Raw genomic sequence first — 24,233 nt, 5'->3', positions numbered from 1 at the left:
CTAAAGTCCAGATACATTCAAGTGAAATGGAAGTTTTCAGTTTTTTTTCCAATTCTATGTATTACATTAATACACTATTACATTCTTTTTCTAACTGGGTAACATATAATACGTACATGTTCTAATTCTCTAGAATCTCTGCTTTACCAAGAGGGCAGTATTTACTTTGATCCATGGTGATTCAGTATGTATGTGACTATCTGACTACATAAGCCATCAAATGTCTTCTCCCAGTGTCCTGGTTCATGTCAGGATAATACTTTTTATCGTGTTTGTTGATTCATGCTGTTGCTGAAGCATTTCCCAGAAATAGAAGCCATTATTCACGCTTTCTTGCTTTCTAACACATTCTAAAGTTCTCAATACATTAATACAGAACAAAGCCTTTTTTTCTTTCAGATAATCCGGCCCCAATCCAGCCACTTTTTTCACGCTATTTCAGAAACCTGTAGGGTATTTGGAGGCTGCAGCCTATCAGGTTGAAGTTAGAGTTTTGGTGAACTTTTGTATAGGAGGTCACACTCAGTTAATCCTATTTGTAATCAAGGCTTTCTTCTTTCTCTGGTCTAGAAAGGACCATGTTGTCTTTGGAGAAATCACAATTGCCCGGGGTCAAGCTGTGTGGCGTTATTTAGCGTATTAAATATGCCTGTTTGGTTTGTTGTTTGAACCACGCTCACCATGCTTTGATGATTAGCCCGTGGCTTTGTTTCCACGTCTGCTTTTGTCTAAGTGTGGTTGTAGGGGTTTTCAGAGATGGTGCGATAACGGCGGTTGTTTAGATGTTTGGATTAGTGGTGGTGGAGATACATGTAAGAGCTGAAGTGCTGTTTTCAGGTCCAATTGATTTATGTTATGTTTTTGTTTAAGCCGCAGCATAACACACTCTATTGAAATCTTACCGTTAAAACTCATAACCTAATGGATACAATTTCACTTTTTCCTGCTATTAAGATGATCAGTTCATCTCTGTGTTTGTCCTCGTCTCCCTCCCTCTCTGTCTGACTCACTCTGTAGCCCCTGCAGAGCCGTTGCTGTGCAAGTTTGCTGACGGAGGCCAGAAGAAGAGGCAGACCCAGGTCAAGTATCCCCAGAATGGCCGACCGTGGACACGGGACGGAGAGGTGAGGCTTAAAAGTCTATTTAATCATCAAAAAAAGCTCAGCAGTACCCATCGTAAAAGATTCCCTTCAGCAGCAACAGCAGCTTTTTCTTATAACACACAAATTGTAACACAAAAACCATGTCTTTCAATCAGTTTGTTACAACATTACCCATTTTACCCTTTGCCACAGTAAAAGAAAGCAACACAGAATTCTTCCTCAGGCAGAATTATGCCGCAGTAGACATTTTCAAAATCTACGATCGCCGCTCACTTCTCATAGTCAGAATGAGTACACCGAGAGGGTTTATAAGAGGAAATAGTAAAGTTAACGAAACCCAAAGTGCTGTTATTCTAACTTAGTCACACGTATGAGTACAGTATATCCACAAACCTCTTTTAAACCTTTGCCTACTCAGCTTTCTAGCAAAAGCACAACAGTAATCCTATCATAATAGTCAGAGAGGTGAGAGTGAAATACTGTTGGACACAGTACAATATATTTTACTGCAGCATTTCACAGCTCAATGTCAACAGCTGCTTCACAGAAACCATACAACCTTAACTCTAAAGTGTGATTTATGGTTCTGCGGAGGCTCCACACAGCTTTCGCCATAGCCTACGTAAGTGGCCTGAAGTTTATACTTGTGCGTTGGTGTGTGCTTCAATCTCTTTAAGTGAATAGCAGGGCCGGCATGTGTGTATGTGCGAATAGTATGTGGTAGAGAGAATGAGAGAGTGACGGGGATTAGCTTTGGAGAGAGTACCGACTCTAGAGTCATAGTGAGAGAAACAAAGTGTCTCCTCTGTTCTTTCTGACCACGGTGGGAAATCTGTAGCAGGAAAAGTTAACCCTCTCCTTGATGTCATGTTGTTAATGGAGAAGGAGAACCAGGAAATGAGTAGGGCGGAAATGCAACGCTACAAAGCCACGGCCGAGTGACGTGCGTTGCCGCGACGTGTAGTTACATTTTCCGAGAGGTGCACGTCAGGCTACGGCGAAGGGTCCCTGTCTCCACGTACCTACGTACGTAGCTATGGCCTAGATTTAACGCAGAAGCATAAATCATGCTTAAAAGGTCGCCATTTAAATAAACTTTAAATATATGGCTGATGTTCCCTTTGACACCAGTTTCTTTTTCACAGTGTATAACCAAGTTTTAATAACTTGACAGGCCCCCCTACTGTGTCATTATCAGCTTTCATTTCCAATAACACTCTGTAGGCCGATTTAGAGATGCTGCTGACAGTATGAAAGCTTGCATGTATAAAGGTTGTTAAATTTAAAATACAAGGTTTCTGCAAGACCCCAATGCCAAGTTGTTTTTCCCTTTGTTGAACCTCCCACCTCCAGTCTGTCATCTACAGAAGAAATTAAACCGTGTGCAGTGGATTGAAAGCAGATTGACTGTTGCACAATGTAGGGAGTTCAGAAGTTGTTAGTGTCGATACCAAAGCTTTAATTTACAGAACAAGGGAAAGTGAATAATAATGTTGCCACCCACACACCAAGTGCAGTTTTTAACAGTTTCCCAACATTCGCATAACATGGAGGTTGGGAACGAGCAGGGTGGTGAAGTGAAATGAAATAGAACCACTCTGAAACAACTGTGGGCTTAAACAAGAGCCGCCACAACAAAAACAGGATGCCACAGTATGTGCATTACCCTCATGTGTGTAGCAGGCACCCATTGCAGTTTTTGTTTTTGTAAAAGCAAACACAAATCACATTAGGGCTTAGGTAACATTAGAGGCCCTGGTGTTAGTCATTGTTTTTTTCTATCATGGTGTGAACATTTGTGAAGTGTCAGCTGGACTTGAAATAAATGATCAGTGCTTTCAGTGGGATTCCTCACACATTTGTCAGTGGCCCAAGTCCTGACAAGCCCCACTTGGCCTTGCTAAAGGAAGGCATCTCTTCTGAGGTTTATGCATTTGTCTGAGCCAAGTCTCCGGGTCCAGGCAGACTAATAGAGGCATCTGGCCATGGAGGTGCTTTGAGGGGCCTCACTGCGGCCTCACACTCAACCAACCTTAATCTCCCAATACCTCTCACTCCTAAATGAGTCTGGCCTTGGGACTGTGACATGAGCAGATATTACACATACAGTCACTCACACACCAAGAAACCTGAGTACAAATGACACGTCCTGTCTCTTTGTGGTTGTTTTGTCTTTTTCAACTACAAACATGTTGTGTGTCCTTGTGGCCATTTTGTGTCTCTCTGAAGTCATTTTGTGTCTCTTTGTAGTTGTTTTGTGTCTCTCTGTAGTCATTTCGTGTCTCTTTGTAGTCATTGTGTGTCTCTCTGTAGTCATTTTGTGTCTCTTTGTAGTTGTTTTGTGTCTCTCTGTAGTCATTTTGGGTCTCTTCATAGTCATTTTGTGTCTCTCTGTAGTGATTTTATGTCTCTTTGTAGTTGTTTTGCATCTCTTTGTAGAAGAGATGTTTGAAGAGATGTTAACAGTAACTTTAAACAGATGCTTTGGTTCCAGGGGCCCCCTGACCCTTTGGGCCCCTGGGCCTGTTCCAGGTAGGTCCATTAAAGTGCTCATATTATGCTTTTTGGCTTTTTCCCTTTCTTTTGTTGTGTTATATATATTGTTGGGCACATTATAGGTTTACAAAGTGAAAAAGCCCAAAGTCCACCCCAAAGGGACTTACCATCTTCCAGAGAAAACACTGTTCACAAACTGCTCCGAACAGCTCTATTGTAGTCCAGCCTTTACTTCCGTGACAAACGTGCGTCACTTTGTAACACACGTTATAATGCTTGCCTAGCTGCTAGCATGGCACACCCTCATACTTTGCAACTGACTAGCTAGTAGTCCTTACCTAGGTAGGCCTACTGCACATGTGTGACTCCCAACAAAGATTGAGTGCGATGCCTCACTCTGTAGCTAAAACAGAGAGCTCAACACACAGGGTGAAAAGAGGAGCTGCACACACACACACACACACAAACACATACATGCCGGCTCGACGCACACACCAGCGCACAAGTATAAACATCAGGCCACTTACGTTATTTGCACTACAAAGAGTGTATATATTTGTTATTTATTTTTGGTATAGTACTTAACAAGCATAATTTAATTTTGCCCAGTTGTGGCCTGTTGAGGTGTTGTGTTATTTGTATCGATCCACTATATAAACATAATATCTACATACATGGCATTTGATTGGAGGTTAGTCTCACTTTGTCCCACAGCAACATTAAAATAGTTTAGATTTGTGTACATTGTTTCTGTTAATAATGTATCGTATTAAGTGTCCATTTCATTATAATATTCAGATTCATCATAAATAATTGAACATGCACATGTATTTTAAGTTCCATTAAAGAGGGGGAGGGGGAGGTGAGGTCACATTTGAGCATTTAAAAATGTACTTGAAAGTAACACAATAGTTACTTTCTGAAGTAACTAGTTACTTTCATAATTTGTAACTGAGTAACTAATTTAGTTACTTTTTGCAAGAAGTAACTAGTAACTGTAACTAATTACTTTTTAATGTAACTTGCCCAACACTGGTCATCAATGTTTGGCAGTCCTTTATATTGCTTGTGCAGTCTATATTCCCCCAGTCCTGGCTAGAAACAGTGTTTGGGGGAAAGAACAAACATCGTGGCAAAGTTCAGAAGTAGGGCATACTCCAGTCCAAATGACTTGTGTAAGGCTGCAGATGGCATGGGAGCGAAAGTTTAGACTAAAAACACCATTGTTGTTTTAAGTCTATTCCAACATTGCCAAGAGGCAGTCAAGTGGATGAGGAACATTTTCAAAGCTCAGCAGCTAGAAGTACAGTCTCCTTCATTAGCACATGATAGAGGAAATGAGACAGATAGAAAACATTCAGAGTCACAGACGTGTCACTTAATGATAAACACTTGACTTAATAGGGACAACATTTAAAGGAACACGCCGACTTATTGGGACTTTAGCTTATTCACCGTATCCCCCAGAGTTAGATAAGTCCATACATACCCTTCTCATCTCCGTGCTTGTCGTAACTCTGTCTGACGCACCCACCGCTAGCTGCTACTTGGGCAGAGTGATTTGCTCGCAGCACCTGAGAAGCCCCATGGTGAGGAGCAGTGAGTTCGCCTGGAGTTTGCTCAGCGTTAACCCTAATCACTCCGCCCAAGTAGCAGTGCTTCGCCTTCTGAGAATAGTTCCCAGTATGTATACGGTTAGAAGATGGCTGTGTCTCATGTGACCTTGTTATTTGTACACGTTGTGACTATACAAATCAAAACGTGTAAATAGGTAAATGTTGCCGTAGATGGAGTCGGTTACCTCCAGGATCTGTGCTAAGCTAGGCTAGCGGTGGGTGCGTCAGACAGAGTTACAACACACACGGAGATGAGAAGGGTATGTATGGGCTTATTTTACTCTAACCCCCCTTTAATGGAGAGGAGGAAGGACACACTCTTGTAGCTTTGGGTTTTTTCTGATACTGATATAATGCAGGGAAAACTTTTCCTTTTTGGGTATACTGAGTAGTGTAGTGATAAGTAAGCCCTGGAACTGGTGGAGATTGCTATATGATAATTACAGTATGGTGTCCGCTTGTTGTTCCAGCACTTCCTGCAGTTGGGGTGTAACAATGTATTGTGGATTGATTTTTTTTTGTTATAAAATGGAGACATTCAGTTGCATAGAAGTTGCTGTTGTTTTTTTTTAGCAAGTTGCAGTCATTGAAATGAAGTTTGGGCTTTACTGATCATGTTGGCCACTGTCACTGACTGTTCGGACCTTCTTCCCAACCTCAACAGGGAGAAAAGGCAGTTATCTGGGTGGTTGGGATCCCTTATGATTCTCCTAGCTTTATTCTTGCAGCGGCAGGTGTAAATATCCTTTAGGCAGGGTAGGGCACTGCCTATTGTATGTTCAGCCAAACCAACCATTCTTTGCAGGGCCTTGCGATCTCATTCGGTGCTGTTTCCGTACCAGGTAGTGATGTTCCTCACCAGGACCCTCTTGAGAGTTCCTTCTCTGCTGCTGCTCTGTGATCAGGCCCACCACAGCTGTGTCGTCATCAAACTTGATGATGGTGTCGGAATCAAATGTGGCTACACGGTCGTGTGTGTACAGGCAGTACAGCAGGGGGCTCAAAACACACCCCTGGGGTGCTCCGGTGTTAAGGATGAGGGTAAAACAGGTGTGTCAGGAAGTCAGGGATCCACATGCATAGTGAGGTGTTTAATCCCAGGTCCTTGAGCTTTGTGACAAGCCTGGAGGAAACTATGGTGTGAAACGCTAACTCTAACTAAGTCAATGAACAGCAGGAGTGAATTGTTACATCCCTATTATGCAGTAGCACTATCAGGGCTATAACAAACATCTCTCAATGTCCCCTTTGTGTTTATTTTACTATTTTTGAAAACAATAAATACAGTTTAAGTGGTCCACAGGCTCACACCAATTCATGCAGCATTATTTTATTGAACATGAGTGCTTTTAACTGGCTCATTTGAGATTTGTGCGTACATTATCAATTGTTATTTAGCAGGTCTTGTATCTCACTCACTTGTTTAAATTATTAAATTTCAAATCAAAGCTTTTGTGTTCATTGTTTATTTTACATCACAAATAATTTTACTTTCCCTCTATATGGTGTCTTTACACCATCAAATAACATGTTTACACATCAATATCTTAATGAGATAGCACAAACACAAAAGGCATATGAAATATTTATATGTTTCTCTCTTTATCTCTTTCCCCAGAGTGGTATGGCGTTGACATATGATCCCACAGCGATGCAGAATGGGTACGTAGAGAGTTTTCTCAGATTTTCGACTTCTACAACTTTAGATGTCTGCAAACTTTCACATTCTGTGCCAAATATTTGTATAGCACCTGTTTATGAGCCTTTGCAAACCTTACACCCTCCCACAGCAGCAAAGCTGCAAAGATGAACACACACATCAGCCAACCATCAGCACTAATATGCACAAGACCTCAAACATGCACACATATTCAAGCAGATACAGGACACACGGGTCATTAACACATACACACACACACACACACACACACACACACACACACACACACACACACACTCATTGCATGCTCTTGCCCTCATTCTCACATCTGACTGATGCAGATGGAGTATTTATTAATGCACCTATGCATACAAGCTGTCAGACATGTAGGTTTTGATTGCAGACAGGGAAGTTGAGCGGTGTTGCAGTGCCACTGTAAGACTTTCGTCAGCTCAGGCTATCTGCAGTGCTCTCAGGCTTAATGCAGAGAGCCGAGTGTCTGCCTGTTTCAGGGGGAAATTGGAGATCGCTGCTGTCTGCTAGGAATGCTGCTGGTGATGCGATCCCAGGAGACGCATCCCTCCAGCTCTTTGTTTCTCTTCTCCTCCTTGTCGGCTCAGTCCCACTTTGTATCCCTACTTTCCCTCTTTTCTCCTCTTTTTTTACTGTTGTCCTGTTGTGCTCAACACATTGTAATTCCCTTTACTTTCTTCACAACACCTTTAAACCAGCCCTCTTGTGCTTCTCTGACCACCTCCTACATTTTCTTTAAACTGTTTTCGACTCTTGCATCTCTTCCCCTTTCTCCTACACGTTATTGTCTGTAGTCTCTTTCTTCTTATAATTCCTACTCTCCATTTCCAAGCAGATGATTTACTTTCGCTCTTCTCTGGTGTCTTTGTGTATGTGTGCATGCTCGTGCATGTATAAATGCATGCTCACACGTGAGCACCTGTGCACTTGCGGTGCTTAAACCCTCCCCGACCTCTCTCCCGCAGTCATCGGAGCTCCTTCCGGCGAAGCACTAGATGACTGTGAAATGCTAATGCAGCTAATTAGAGAGGCGAAAAAGCAGGGAGGGAAGGGGGTTGAATAAAAAGGGATGGCCGGGCGGGGTCAAGAGGAGGGCAAAGGCAAAATAAAGTCAGCCCAAGGAGAGGGGAAGGGTACGAATCAATTACAGGTTTGTGAGTCTTTCCAAGCTTGAGGACGGCTGGTTTCTAGGGTCTGATGCCAATCTGATGTTATTGGAAACATGTGTTGCAACCAACCAGACTGCTTTGGCATATAGCCTGTCCTCTCTTTTATCAAGGAGACATAAAATTCCCTTTCTCTGGCTCTCTTTTTCTCAATCTCTCTCCTCCATCTGGTCTGTTTGCTGTCCTTTTGTTTCTCCGTCCTTCTGTCTAGTTCTCTCTGCCTCTGTTCTTACCTCTCTTATTCTGCCTCTCTGTCTGTCTTCCCTTTCCTCTGTGTCTCCTGCCCACACACATTGCACATACACATGTATATTTTAGCATGCTCCCCCACATTTCTCCACTGAAAAGTCACTGAGGCCGGCTCTAAATCATTGGCTAATTTTTCAGAGCAAACTCCTGACAGTGTGGCTAGGTCACACCAGGGACTCACAGAGAGGTTTTAAATTCAATCCTGTAGTGATGTTCTATTCGCAATTACATGTTTTAGTGTATTGTTTAAACAGCCGTGCTGGAGTCCCTATGGACAGCGTGCTGCTCAGGGCTAATAGCCTCCATCAATAACCTTGCATCTGTCCTCTACCTACTATTTCTCTCTCTCAATACACATCACTCTAATGAAAAATACAATAAACACAATCAGAGAACCATATTGAATAACCCAGCTGCGTTCTCTCATTTGTATTCATCAGTGACAGTAATACAGTATCTCTAATGCAAGTCATACATTCACTGTACAGTCACAAAGATGGATCGGCACTGCTGCGTGATCAGCAGAAGAGTTTTGTTCTTCTTGTCGCTGATCACCATTTTGACAAACATGTTCTTTTCTAGTACAAGTTATTTCTCCAACTTTGAACCATCCTCTATTTATCTGTTCAACTTCTCCATTTTAGGTGGTGTATAAGGTTGAAAAATATCAATAAGATCCAGAGTTGAAAGGTGCAAAAGTAAATTTCAAGAAAATCTATGTCAGTGTAAGCTGAGCCAGTGTCAACACACCGAAGATAGAACACGCAATCAACCTGCGTATGAACCAGAGCTGAACAGAGAAAATATATAGTGCGAATAATTCATGTGATTTCTCTTTCTGGTGCCAAGGAAGTGAACCATGGTGCATTTAGGAAACGTAGAGAGTAACCATTGTAGCTATACTCTTCATGTACTACTACTTAGGCTTCAACACACCAAGTAGAGCGTATAAATCCAACAGGGAGGCTAGATATCCGTGTGAAGCACAATCACGCTCTGGAGCTTATCGCAGGCAGTTGGAAACCAGCTGCATCCTTGAGGCCAGGACTGCAATTGTTTAAAAATACCTGAGGGTTTGCATCTAGCAGCTGAGTTCAACACCGATTGTGCCATCACTCACCGAACAAATGTAATGTTAAAACAGAAGCGGGTGACCACCTTGGCAACCCATTTCACCCTTGAAATAAGGTGTGTGCTGGTGTCACAGTGAAGTATCCATCTGTGTTTTCCTGTCTTTGGCTGGTTGCTGAGCCTGGCTGTCAGCTAAGTTGTAAGAATAGAGTGGATATTGTATATTCTATTATGTGTAATACAGCTCTTTATGAATGAAATACGGCAAATGAGTATTGTGACATTTGGCAGAAGTAGTTTGAAGTAACCCTTAAAATTAAACCAACAGTGTGTTTGATGTTTCAGTACTTTTCTCCCCCACTTAAGCAAAACACTTTTATACCTTATTATACAGTTGTGGCTATGTTAGAGACACAGTATATAGGAGAGGGCTTCTCTCTGTCTCTGCTTCTCTCTTTCTCCCCTCCCTTGCTCCGTTATTCAGTCAACAGACACGTTGGGATCGATCGGGCACAGCAACACGGCCTGGCGGATGAAACATGTCCTCTCTAGGTACACAATGATAAATAAAGCACTGCGAGGGACGGCATTCTGCCGCTGCAGGGTTGAGGAGGTGAAATGAAAAAAAAAAAAGACATGGAGCAAAATCAGAAGGGCAAACAAAGGTATAGGGAGAGAAGTAAACCGAGTACTAAATGCAGATGTATTTTTCTCCCAAGTAGAATATGCATAGGTCAGAACATAAAGGGCAATATTGAAATATTTCATCCACTTACACGTTAAGGTTATAATTCATTATTATGTATAGCAGTGGAGCAGACTGCTTTGTAACATGATGTGCATTCCGGTGCAGTGTCAAGTCTCATTCGAAGACATCTTTGATGGTGTAGCACGGAGTGGAGTGGAGCTGCAATATTTATTGTTTCTATGACAGCCTTGATGATGTCTGATCCATTTTGTCAGTGGTGTCTTGAAGTGCACTGGGTGGTTGAAAACAAAGAGTACAAAAGGCACATTTTCACCTTTGCATGTGGCTACACCTGGAGAGCTAAAACTGTTTGTGCAGAGAAGCCTCTTGACTGACGTTGCATTTTTGTTAACGTTGTACGGTCTTTTAACATGTTCCTGCTTTAGGTTTACCCCGCTTCTAGGTTTGGCAATATTAATGATGTCAAAATTAAACCTTTTCTTGTTTGCTTCTATAGGTTCTACTCTTCTCCATACAGCATCTCCACCAATCGGATGATTGCACAGACGTCAATCACACCCTTCATCGCTGCCTCTCCCGTCTCCACATATCAGGTGTGTAGACCATCTCTGAAGTTTGCTGGGTTACACCAAGCTTTGAAATCCTGTAAAGGCTCTAGAAATTGACAAGGGCATGTTAGAGTTGTGTTTTTTGATTAATAACTTTATTGCTAAAATGATGGTTTCATTATGTTGCTTTCTTTCCAAATTCAGGGTACTTTAGTAGACTGTTTTGTCTTATCCTAGCCACTACTGCAAAGCACCCAAGTACAAGCTTCAGGCATGTCATTTTGACTTTGCTATAGCTCTCTGGCCAGCCAACAGAGTTAACAAAGCATCTAATCAAAGTCAGACATAGCTCCAATATACTGTAGCATCCCACTGGCATATAATGCAACCTGATAGCAATAGCAAAGTGAAGTTTTGTAGAGATACATGGGAGCGGAGCTTTGGTTTAGTAGTTGTAAATATGTGGTTGTAAAGGATAAGTGATATTCTATATTTTTCCAATTGTCAACAAATCCCATGAAAAGACCAAAACCACTAGCACACCAAATGTGTATTAATCTGCAGCTCAAAACAATCCCCACGAAATGCATATATTTTCTCCTGTTTAACTGTTAAGTGTTGCTAAAAACTACAGTTCCCAGCTGTTTAAGAAAATTACTCAGCCTTTTTAGAAAATGAAATAGATATTTGCGACCTATATTTAAAGATGTCTGTCTTCTGTAGGAATGAATGGGGCTTCATGCTGAATGAAACACACAGAGAAGTCTGAAAGTATGGAGAGACAGACTAAGACATTGTTGGTTTTGGTCTTTTTATGGGATTTGCTGGCACAAATTTAAATTCAAATTTAAATTCATTTAAAATGTGTTGAATTACTAACTCTTTTCACTGTTGTCCTGTGTGTAGTCCCTGGACAGGTCAAGCAAGTAGAGCTTGTCTTTTCTCAGGAGAGACTTTAACACATAACTTGACAATTCTTAGTCTAGCAATGATAAAACACAGGCTTGTATTGCAGCACTCCTCCCATCAATCTTTCATTCTTTGCACAAATCCTCCTTTTGTCTCTCTCTCTCTCTGTTCCCATGTGTCACATCCTCTCTTCCACACGCACAAACCATACCAATTCATGTCAAAGCTGGGTGCCGATGTAGCTGCGGTTCTTTGAGAGATTGACTCAGTACTTGATCCTCGGTTTGTCAAACACGTAGACTTTAAAACAAACACCAGTCCTTCCCCAAAGGCTTTCTATCAACCAAAATCTGCTATCCACGCCACGCACCCGTCTGAAGACATGTGGGGATGGAGCCTTTGCCGCTATGGCACCCAGACTCTGGAATGCTCTGCCAAACAGAATTAGGTTTGCTGAGAATGTGGACTGTTTTAAGGGACAAGTGAAGACTCACTTGTTCAGGCTAGCTTTTGGGTAACCTATGTCTTTTATTTATTGATAATTTAATCTGTTGTATTTGTACTTTTTCTATTCTTAGACAATTTTCTACTATGTTTTATCGTCTATGCACATTGTAAAGCACTTTGTGACCCTGTCTGTGAAAAGCGCTGTATAAATACATTTGACTTACTTACTTAATTTCTCTAGCACGAAACACTGCTGTAAACGAGAAAGACAAATGCAAAGACAAACACACCTGTGCAGTGCAGAATTACACACAGAGACAGTCACATAATGCTTTTTGAGGAAATCACAAGAAGGAATTGACCTACCTTGCATTACGTAACTCCCCATAGACAGACAAAGGTAAGCGAACATACACATGCACTCATATAATTACTATACACATGCATGCCCCGTTTTACATGTGACAAAGCGGCCTTCTGGGACTTGTTCCACCTGATGTTAGGGTTGGGCAGTAGGAGATGAAAGTGGTGATTTGTGGCCAAGACAGGCTTTGATGATGAAACCTCCAATGTGAAGCAGTAATTATTAGACTCTATTGCTCTATGTGGTCTTCATATCCTCTTGTAATTACAACATGACATACTGTATAGTGGACCCTCAGTTACTGCTGTAATATCTTTTAGGACGCCCTGCCGCAGGGACTGAGGCTCTGAAATGGGCTTGTAAAGACTTGAGCTAATGATTAATTTTCTCTCTTCTCCTCGTTGGTTTTCTCATTTTCTCCCCCTTCCTGTCATTCTGTCGTTCAATTGTCTTTCTTTATGTTCTCTCTTCCTCAATTTTTTGTCCACTTGTAACAATCTTCTTTTTGATCTTCCCTTTCGTCTCATCGCTTCCTGACCTCCCTTTTGCATCCCCCTACTCATGCCCATCCCCTCCTTCTTTAATTACTTTATTTTTACTTCCTTTCTACTCTCTATCTTTCTTCTTTCTATTTCCTTTGTCATGTCTGCTCTTAATGTCATCACCTCTACCTTTGCTGCATCTTCTAATCTCCCCTCTTTGCCCCTCCCCTCCTACTTCCTTCTCCACAGGTTCAGAGTACGTCTTGGATGCCACATCAACAGTATGTTATGCAACCTACAGTAAGTTTTTTTTAACTATCCTCTCCTTTAATTTTTGGGTTATATGTTTCTAATAGAGTAATTTTCTACATTTTTCAGCACTTTTCATGCCTCTTTTTTCCATCGCTGCTTGTCATCAGTGTGTCAGCGGGTCTCAGCACTTAGGCCTTATGGGCTTCTTCGTCTGTCAATCTGAAAACATTCAAGATTCTGAGCAATGCACATTTAAAAAAGCTTGATAAGTAATGTGAATGTCTGTCATATTGGCTGCCACAGGATCTATGAAACAAATCTAAGAAAACATATTCTTGTTTGTGCTATAATGCTCACTACAGTATAATTGCTTTGTAACAGTTTTAATGTCACTAATTACATTGATAAAGAGACTTCTGGATATTATTCAGGATGTCACTGTAGACAAACAGTTGTTCCTTTGACTTGGTTCCATCTAGCTGCAAGATATCAACATCTGCTGACTCCATGATGTTCTTGTGTTTCAAATACATTACTTAATTACAAAAATTTATTTTATTTTTATTTTTTCATTTTAAACTCGTATGTCAGTGCAAATGATGGTACAAGTCACTGAATAATTGCAATAAGCCAAATAATAAAAGAAAAAAGACATACAGTTTGAAACAAATACAGCATGTGAGAGCCAAACCCAGGCCAAAAAAAACGCACACCCTGCATCTGAGTCTTACCGTGCTGAATCAGCCTCTGAATAACCTCCTCACAGCAGCTCACAGAGCTCAGCGGAGCAGAGGCTGGAATACATTAAAAAAGGTTGTCCCCTGCTGGTTTGAAATGAAACTACAGGTACAAAGCATTACTACTAAGCAGTGGTGGAAGAAGTATTCACATCCTTTACTTAAGTAAAAGTACTAATGCCACACTGTAAAAAATACTCTGTTATAAGTAAAAGTCCTGCATTGAAAATGTTACTTAAGTAAAAGTATGTAAGTATCCTCAGGAAAATGTACTTAAAGTATTAAAAGTAAAAGTACTCAATGCAGAAAAATCCTCAAATTTTAGAAACTGGAAACGATCAAAACAGTTCTGTCAATCAACTAAGTGTTTAATCAGCTAATCATTTCAGCTGGACTTAGGCCGTTATATTGGTAGGTAGTTTAATTTATAATTAAACATAAACTACATTTATATCAAATATCTTAATTTGTAAAGTAACTAGTAACTAAAGCTGTCAGATTAATGTAGTGGAGTAAAAATTACAATATTTCCCTTTGAAATGTAATGGAGTAGCATGCATGGCATGAAAGTGGCATGAAAAGAAAAGACTCAAGTAAAGTAAGTACCTCAAATTTGTACTTAAGTACAGTACTTGAGTAAATTTACTTAGTTACATTTTCCCACTGCTACTAAGTGTAGTTGTAAACATTATACTAATATAAACTCAATTATAATCTGTAACTACTGATCATATTTGTACTGTAATACACACCCACACATATATTTACACATCAAGTCATGTATATTCCCTGTGAGTATATGGGTGTACAGTCAATACAGTATCACCGCAAATTTACACTCACTTACAGATTCTCCTTTAGCCATGGACTGTATACAGCTATAGTAACTTAGAGCCTCCGCAAGCTTCGCTCTGAGCTCAATGTAAAGCCTCAGCTGACGTCCTGTCTGTCTGGCATACATTAACTACCCTAACATACTGTATAACATCTCTACACCTTTGTCCAGATGCAGGACAGAGTCCTCCCTTTAATTGTCGGAAGAAGTGAGGTACGTTGTTGCTGTATGCCTGGCAGGTGAAAGATCTCAGCAGTTCAAACTCACTTACTGGTTGATTATTATCAACAGGTTTAAGGGATAAGAAAATGATAAATTAATTTCGGGAACACACAATAACCTTGAAAGTGCTTCAGATGAACAATAAACCTTAATCACCTCTTAAACATTTAATCATCAGCAGTTCACAGTTCCAGTGGTTCTGCTCGGCTACAGTGTACTTTGGTAATTTTATATTAAGCCTGTAAAACATGCATTTCATTTTTATACTCAGGTGTTTTGATTACACACCTGTCCTGGAAAGGGTTCATATGAAGGGGAAAGGAAACAATACAATTTCATAGGGAACATCTCTATCAGTCAGAAAGTGAGGGAGACAATTGCACAATCCAATGAGGATTTCAGTCATCATGGCCATCATGGCCCGTGATGACACTGTCTGCTCCAGGTTTGTGTAAAGGAGAAGTAGGATTTACAGTACAGCAGGCTCCTTTCCGATATTTTCTAGAAAATAAAGTTGGCTTCTCTTACAAAGAGACAATAGTCAAAACAGATTTTATCATCCAGAATTTTATCTGACCACAAGTGTTAGTAAGTTGTCTTCTTGCAAACATCTGCAGACTGTTTTATTCTTGCAAAATGCAGTTATGCTCCTTTGAAATTGTCAGCTGTACGGGGGTGGAAGATAGAGGCAGCAGCACAGATATGGTATATCAGCCATGCACTGAGGAATTCCAGCTAATACTGTCACAATACAATACTGTATTTAAATTAGTTCCAAATTCTGTTGTCCCCATCTCTATAGTTCTGTTATCCTATCGGTCTTCCTCTGTGTCTGTCTGCCAACTCCTGAAAGCATTATGTTGTCATTTCTGATTAAAATTATGTCTGTGAGAGAGCATAATACCCTTCTGAAAATGTGTTTTCAAACAAATGTCTTGTCTAATTATTTGGCAGGCCCCTTGATATGACTGCGTAAGACTTTGGAGAAGACAGAGAGAGATAGAAGAGAAGAAGGGAGAGGCAGGCGCAGGGGAAGGAAAGGAAAGAAGGGATTACAAAGAATAAATCAAGAACAATGAAAAGAAAACAACGGCTGCAAAAGCATGTCTGGGCTGTGTGCGCCTCTTCCCCAGCCTTGTCTCTGCATAGTCAAAATCCCTGTTAGACAACAAAGGCGAAGGCTAGTCATTGTATTTCCTGGATACAGAAGAAGCTCAGCAAATTAAAGCTGCATCAGGGAGGGAGTCTGAGAGAGACACAGCGGCTTAATTCTGTTCCTATGGCAGCCGAGGCTTCCTCACTGCTGTGCCTCGCTTAATGACCGGTAACTTTCAACAATAGTGTGCGCTCATTGACACATTTAGGTTGATGCATGCAAGCACGCCTCTTCTCATCACTCAGTCAACAGTCCATCATACAGTTATAGTTTTTGGGAGGGTTGCTATGTGTATCACTGACAATTGCACATGGTTTCACAGATACACACTCTAGTTACACGGTTACTAAAGAAATGAATAACTCTAATGAAAAGGTTAGAATGAGAGAAATAAAAATAAAAACAGTGCAAGTTCACATGCACTCACACAATTGACAAACACAACATAGGTTTATTCAGATACACACACCTATTCACATAGTGGTGCCTTAAGGACTGTGTTTCCGAGCCTTGGTGGAATGCCCAGATTACTTGAACTCGCTGTCTTTACATCTTAATTAGTGAGAGGATGTCTTTGTGCATAATTATTCACAAATCCCCCTACAGGAAATTAATGTATTACCCTAACTATGCATAGCAAAACAAAAAAGAGGGAACAGGGCTTTTTGGGGAGCGCTGTAATGAGACATCCAAAGAATTGGGATTTCAGATCTTCCGGAGTTAAATTGCTATGTTAAACCCATTTAAGCAGACAAAGGGGGGGGGGGTGTTGGAAGAAAGCACAGATCAGTACATATCTGAGCCTTGAATAGTGTACAATATGTGGTTTGTTTCCGGTATTTCTTTATGCTGGGATCCTTTGTGTGCACGTGTGCCTCTCTCAGCGTGCATAACCCATGCATGTTTAGAGTTTACAACACAGCAATACCTGAGTTTTTGCTTCATGTCATAAAGTCTTTTGTGCTTACAATGTAAAAAAAAAAAGACCAGGGTGTAGTCTCAGTATTGAAAATCCTTTTGTAGAATAATCCAAATATCTGCTTTTCAGATCACACCACCTGAGAGAGAACAAATAATGCCGGTTCTCTGGAACTCTTTGCATGCTCACATAGCGCTCCCGTCACACCAGCAGCCGTTAGTGGTTTTCTCGATAAATGGGTGTCATTATCACCAATACTGTGTATTTGATGCTGCACGGTGCCTGCAGCATTCTGCTAGTCAGCTTCACTTGACTTCTGGAAAAATGACAGCAAAAGAAAAGGAGGAGATGAAGACAGGAGGGAGTGAGCAATAGAAAGAGAGAGTTCAAAGTTGAAGAAGATCTTGTGTTTTTCTCTCTTCTGTCCTCGGGGGAAAAGATAACTGTCTGCCTTGCATACTCATTTATTGCTTTCCACAGAAAAAAATATGTCTAACACACTCTACCACATATAATTACATACTCACCACACACCAACTAATGCATAGTGTCTGCATGAAGACACGCAGAGATAGCAAGTTTAATTCTTGTACAGTTGTAAATCAGAGCAGACAATTAGTTATTATGGGTTTCCTTTCTGCTTTATGCAGCTTTCTCTCAGCATGGGAGCCTGCTGCGAGATTGGATGAAGTGAGAGAAATAGCAAAGGAGGATAAGAAATCATTCAACAAGAGAACGTATTATATAGATGGATGAAAAGCTTGGGTATTAATTAGAGTAGCTAGACTCTGGCTGCTAAATCTACGTGCAGAAGCCAAAGCTTTGTGGAAAGATCTGTGGAGCATCTGTGTGTGTGTGTGTGTGTGTGTGTGTGTGTGTGTGTGTGTGTGTGTGTGTGTGTGTGTGTGCGTGTGTGCGCGTGTGTGCGTTTGTTTGGAAAAAGTGCCACTCATTCACTTGTGATGTTGAGGACAGGGTTGAGGGAGCATTTCTGATAGAAGATAGAAGAGCACTCACCACTGTTAGCAGCTGTGACAATCCTTGTCTGTAGTCTGTGTGTGGGTGTGTGGGTGTGGGTGTGTCCCTGTGAAGCTTGCAGACATAAGGATCTTCACTTACAGGTTTGCAACTGTGAGCAACTCTGACACTGTGTGCCTTTGAGAAGAACGCTCCACACAGCTAGAACTTTCAATACTGTGTGTGTGTGTGTGTGTGTGTGTGTGTGTGTGTGTGTGTGTGTGTGTGTGTGTGTGTGTGTGTATGTGTGTGTGTGTGTGTGTACCTATGTGTGCATCTATGTGTGCTTGTGTTGTTGCAAGCCTCCCTATGAGACCCTACAGATACAGAGCTGTTAGGACGACTGCCATACAGCTAGGCCAGTGCCTAAAATACCTAAATTTAATACCTGTGTTCTTCTAACATCTTGTCTCAACATGCAGCTACAGAAGTGCTGACTGCTCTCTGGAGCGATGCTGACACATGTCCACTGATGCTGTCTGTGCTCATGGGAAGTGCAGTTAAACAGCAATCACAAATGAACAGTGTTTACCTCTGCAGGGATGTTGCCAGGCATCTAAGCACACGATGCGAGGATATCTATGGCGAGAAGCCTCCTATTAAAACAAGAGCTGTTGAGTCTGTAGTCGAGTTGTACTGGAAAAGTAGAGCTCAGCGCATCAAGGTGTTAGCAGGCTTCAAAGCCCTTCACATCGAAGAGATTTACAGTAAATGCCTTTCTGCTTCATTCAGACACATGTTCTGTCAAGCCTGCCTGGCAAGCCGGCTGACTGGCTGCATTACCGGCAAACCCTTTGCAGTCATCAAACTTAACTGGGTTGGACGTTTTTTCTTTTACTAACGTATTTCTACTAGCTGAATGTCTTACAAAGCAGCTGTATAGCATAAAATACATCCTCATTTCCCACTGCAGTACACACATCAAGTGACATATTTTGCTGATTATACTGATTTAAAGGAATAGTTCTACATTTTGGAAATATGCATTTTTGCTTTCTTGTTCTCCCCCGCCATCCCTTCATATATGACTTTCTTTGATTGGTTTAAATATTTTTGTTTAACCAAACTTCATAAACAGCCTGTTGTTTGTTTCATCGATCCCATTGGTTGCTTTTCATATAAGAGTTTGTTCACCTTGTACAACAATGTCTATACTGTTATGTGTCCTTCCTTCCTGCTTCAGGGTGCTGTGATCACCCCAGCAACGGCTCTAGAGCCCAGTTTGTCTCTTCACCCCTCCAGTGTAATGGCTCCTCTCACCCAGCAGATGAACCACCTGTCTCTGGGCACCACAGGCACCGTGAGTCTCAGCTTGTGCCTCCTCTAAACTATCTTGCTCTGCATGCATGTGTGTGTGTGTGTGTGTGTGTGTGTGTGTTTTTATCTTTTGAGTTGTAATATAATCAATACAATTAGTCCGTAAAGATTTCCATGATCAGCTGTAATTGAAATTATCTCATGGCAGAAACCACAAAGCCACACACATGGAAATTGCCTTTTTCTGTTTGCTGAAATGTGCGATGACCCTGGGACCAAGCCAAACTATTATGTAATGTATTGTAAAGTGTCACAAAACCACATGCCTCCGCAAGAATGTCAGACAGTACTTTTAATCCAGATATTCTAAAGGACAAATTGTCTGCGCCTACATTATAATACTGTCTGTATCTCTCTCTCTCTCCCCCCCCCCCCCCTCTCTCTCTGCAGTACATGCCTGCTGCAACAGCTGGTCCTATGCAAGGAACCTACATTCCCCAGTACACTGCAGTGCCTGCCTCTGCCATCACAGTGGAAGTAAGTTGTTACGCCTTATACTTACTTCAAACAGCAGCCTATATAGGGCTTTACAGGCCTGACATGACTTGAATATAGAGAATTATATTCACTATAATTCACATATAATTCTCTCGTATTGTGCCTCTCGGATAGATTCGATGCTAGTAAATTAAGCTGTAGTTTATAATGGTCACACTTTCATGAAAAAAAAAAAAATGATACCTATGAGAGACTGATACTGAGACATCAGTGTCAGTCACTTATTTATTGCCAGTGAGGGAACTTAAGCCTTGATAATATCAGAATCAGGTCGTGGTTCTGTCTGTGTGATTCAGAGTGAGACATTGCCACTAATTATATTAAATTCCCAAAAGTCAAAGGAACTGTTATCTAATTCCTAAAATGAGCACCAGAAATGAGATTGGGTCTGCTGGAAGATCACTTTTAATCAATACCTGTCTTTGCTGAACTGTATTTTCTCAGTAACTTTTTTTTCAGTGCGGTGTGGAACAGAGAGTCCTAAATTAAACATTCTAACAGTGTGAGAAAGCTTCATATCTGACTTGTTTCTGGTGTCAGGGCATGGTGACAGACCCATCTTCACAGACAGCCGCCCCCTCCTCCCAGGACGCCAGCGGGCAGCAGCCTTTAACAGTGGAGAATACAGGAGATCATGCCACAGCATACTCTTACCAGCAGTCAAAGTGAGTGTTGTAACTAGACGTGTGTCTTTGTAACGCAAACTTTCTGTGCAGCTGGTACAGAGGTGTTACGTTATTGCGATATTACTCCTGCGTTGCACTGTCAAGTTTTTTTTCTCCATTCTCCACTTTAGTTAGTGGCATGCAGCATTTTCTGTGATAACGTAGATACGCCATACATCTTTTTTACATGTAGATTTGTCAGTACACATACACAGCAATTTCATTCAAAACACAGCTTCAAGCTACCTTCTTAATAGTGGAAAATAAGTTTTAAAAGATTTATTCATAGAGAGAGATTTACATGCACATGTATTCAGTGTTCTCACTTTACGTAAAGCTCACAAAGTCATGCTATAGTGTATTATTGAGACATTATTCCATTTCAGAAAGATATAATGTATACATTTGTTATACAGTATGTTAGAGCAGTTCTCTGTGTTTTAATAACTGGCTGAAGTTATGGTAGTTAGACATAATGTGCTGTGTAACCTCAGATTCTCCTTTTTTCTTTCAAATACTGTTGTCACTTTGGCATGGAGGTATAAAGCATTATAAATGCTGAACTTATAATACATTATGTCCACCACTTATAATACATTATATAGTTTGTTATAAGTTGTCAGGAATGATTATAAGAATGTATTAAGAGTTTTACAAAGCCTTATAAATGCATCACAAAGTCTTATGAATGTGCTTATAATGCATTATTGACATAGAAAGTCTTACCGACTTTTTATTTAGCGTACGTGTGTAGAAAAGGCCAGAGAGAGAACGCATTCAACTTCTCCTTACAATCTTAAAATGTTCTACAACAGTGTTTGCTAAGGTTGCGATTCACAAGTTAAATAAATCATGTTGAATAGTGTGTATATATGTAGCTACAGAAGACTACAGTGTGTAGTTGCACAGACAAAATGTTGTGTAGTTTTGGTCACAGAATCATGTCAACCTTTGCTTGTAAAACACATTTTTATCTTTCTCCTGGTGTTTATTCATCTTGTTTTTCTGCCTCCCTGATAACCTGCTGGTGGTTTCTTTTACACACAGCGGTCGGACAAAGAATGTGTGCCTGCTGTAGAGACTGTAGCATTGTCCCCAGTTTCCTCAGTTACCCCTTTTTTCACTGACTTGTTTTTCTGTCTCCTTTAGATAACAAGATTGGTAGGAATCATTGCTGCATTGCCTTTAGAAGGACTGCACCGAGGCGCTGGAGACACAAAGAGAATCGAAGTGAAACGGGGACAAAAAAAAAAGAGGTGACGGGCAACACTGAGGGGAGAATGCTTCCACTGTGCACAGGCACCAAATAAAAGACAAAATGAAGAAAAAAAAATCAATTATATTTCTTACCTGGTTGAACGAAGAAAAAGACTGGTTTACTGAACTTGAGGACAATGAAATCAAACGCAGTCTGCAGCTTTGAGTTTATCATTTCTCACTGTGAGACTTGACTTTGCCTCCGAAGGAAAAAGAGAAGACAGACTGAAATCTAAACTCAACCAACAAGCTGTACAGAAAAAAAAGAACATTTGAATGTGCAGGTAGATTTTCAGACATTTTTTATTAAAAAAAAGGAAGGAAGCAAAGTCTAGAAAAAAAAAAACAGGTTGTCTTCCTTTGATATTAAGCTACATTATTTTCATTCTTTTTATTATTTGAGTAGTTTTCTAGAATATCAATGTTTTCGTAAATCTTTATTGCCTTAATTTTCTCAAACTTTGGGAAAAAAAATGTTTCCATAGTGTTGAATTATTAAAAAAAAAGAGTGGTTGAATGATTTGAGAGCTTCTTGGAAAGTTCCGCAAGCCACCAAGATGAAATCTACAAAGTTATTTGTACAGGATAAAAAAAAGGTTGTAATTGTATGAAGATGATTTTAAATTATGTGTTGCAGTGCAGCTGATGTTGGTTGGAAGGGGGAAAAAATCTTCTTTTATGATACTTGTAGGAAGGGTCAATACACTGCTTCCTGGAAAATGCAGTTAGGTTTAATCATGGGATAAAAGTTCCATTTCTCCATCACATTTGTATTATGTTTTGTTTTGTTTTTAAATGCAGTCTTTTTACCTTTCAAAAACTGTTTGCTTTGCCTGCTTTGCTTGTCTCACCGCAAAAAGAAAAGTTAAAAAAGGAACATCTCTGACTTTGACAAAAAGCAGAAATAAATGCTAGGGTTTTTAAATGTGCAAAAAGCAATAGTTTTAGTAAAACTGTTGACAGTTTCTTGAGTCTTTCTTAACCGTTGAACAAAAGCAGCCGACAGGTGGCATATTTTATACCAAAGATGAAGAAACTAGGTAGTGAAGAGATCTTCCTTACTGTATGTTGCTTTTTTCTTTATTTTTTTTCATCTCTGAAACTGAGATTTTTCTTGCTTGTTAGTGTTGGTGTGTGAGATGGTTTAATCGGTGACTGGGAACATGCAGTAGGTCTTTAACACAACTGCCTCAACAAGAAGAGCATGCTCTGAGATGTTTTGTTTGTCATGTGATCAAAAGTGGTGATGCTCTAAAGTGGCGCTGTAACATCTGTCTAGGTAGGTATGTAATTGGGAAGTTGGTATAATACTTTAGTGGTAAAGAGGCCAAAAACTCATTATATCCTGTGGAATATTGGCATGTACTTTTTAAACCTGTGTATACGCCCAACAACACCCTCTTCAGGCTGTATTGACCAACCTTAAGTCCTTTTTATAACGGCCAGCCGAAATGCTCTTGATCAGCGGTTCCCAAACTCTTTTACGTCAAGGACCCCTAAACTGACACACATTAGACCACGGACCAACATCTGACCAGATTTTTGCTTTAAGATTTTTTATTACAGAAAGTGTGTGAAACTCATGACCAAAATAGTCATGCATTCTGTCATTGTGTTACTTATGGATGGAATTATAGTGAAAATAAATGATTCCCCTTTTTGCTGGGGACCCCCTGGAACCCCCTCAAGAAACCTTGGAAACCACTGCTCTAGATTTAATTATTATATAAATTCACAGTCTCAGTCCATAAGACAAACTGTTTTACGCCACCGTCTTGCCAAACACAAGCCATTTAAAATGTGAGTGGGGCGATGATCTCTGATAGAGGAAAGAACATTTCTGTTGAATTAAATATATTAGTATATTCTAAAAGGACGAGGATTTTGTTTTCCGTTTTGTGTTGCCTTTTTTTTGTCTTTTTTTAAGAATTGATTATGATGTGTGAGCTGCTAAACATGTTGTATTATTGGGGATTGAGACAGTCTTGTGTTGGGTGGGTGTGAAAGAGATACACTTTCAAAATTGACCATTTGAAGCCAAGATAAAGACAGTTAATTGTTATCCATGACTTGACTGCGTAAAACACATCCTACAAGTTTTGTGCCTCTTCTCAAGTGAAAGAGTTCCTGGTTGCAGCCCTCATAAAAACACAAAACAAATCAGAATACTATTTTCTTTGCTAAAAGCTGGTAATACGAATCTGCATTATTTGTACTAAGTAAGAGAGCATCAGTGGACTTTAACTGGCTGACACAAGCTCTGAGGTCAATCCTTGAAGACCCACCTACCTGACACTCCACCAATGATAAGAAGCCAATGTAGGAACAGACGGACACGTAGAAAAAGTTCAACCAAAATCAAGCAGATACAAACGTCTATGGGAAAATAAATTATTGAAAGAAGAGAGAAAGTAGAGAAAGCGAGAACAAAAGTAATATTTATGAGATCTTTTTTTGTACAGGTGTGTTAAAGAAGATGCAACAGAAATAACTGATGATGCTATT

General features: G+C 40.4%; 1 protein-coding gene and 1 long non-coding RNA gene across 5 annotated transcripts in view; one reads left to right on the top strand and one right to left on the bottom strand.

Annotated features, from left to right (window-relative positions):
- Nucleotides 1-22,315, top strand: part of LOC116035255 (RNA-binding motif, single-stranded-interacting protein 3-like) — a 124,120-nt gene extending 101,805 nt beyond the window's left edge. Inside the window, exons 7-15 of one of the 4 annotated variants that reach the window (XM_031278249.2) lie at nucleotides 1,018-1,124; nucleotides 6,834-6,877; nucleotides 10,600-10,696; nucleotides 13,103-13,153; nucleotides 19,175-19,291; nucleotides 19,457-19,540; nucleotides 19,699-19,785; nucleotides 20,347-20,471; nucleotides 21,621-22,315. In XM_031278249.2, coding sequence (XP_031134109.1) covers nucleotides 1,018-1,124; nucleotides 6,834-6,877; nucleotides 10,600-10,696; nucleotides 13,103-13,153; nucleotides 19,175-19,291; nucleotides 19,457-19,540; nucleotides 19,699-19,785; nucleotides 20,347-20,471; nucleotides 21,621-21,624 — 716 coding nt within the window. In that variant the 3' untranslated portion in view covers nucleotides 21,625-22,315. The other 3 variants (XM_031278251.2, XM_031278250.2, XM_036006513.1) reach the window with 3 other exon arrangements.
- A 678-nt stretch (nucleotides 22,316-22,993) lies between these two features.
- On the bottom strand, nucleotides 22,994-23,361 carry LOC118496132. Its single transcript, XR_004898596.1, has 2 exons — nucleotides 23,239-23,361; nucleotides 22,994-23,206 (listed from the first exon to the last, which is right to left on the bottom strand). It is a non-coding gene; the product is annotated as an uncharacterized LOC118496132 (long non-coding RNA).
- Between the last annotated feature and the right edge of the window lie 872 nt (nucleotides 23,362-24,233).

Source organism: Sander lucioperca, chromosome 10 (genome assembly GCF_008315115.2).
Source record: "Sander lucioperca isolate FBNREF2018 chromosome 10, SLUC_FBN_1.2, whole genome shotgun sequence".
NCBI classification, from domain to species: Eukaryota; Metazoa; Chordata; class Actinopteri; order Perciformes; family Percidae; genus Sander; species Sander lucioperca.
This window is presented reverse-complemented; position numbering and strand designations above follow the sequence as displayed.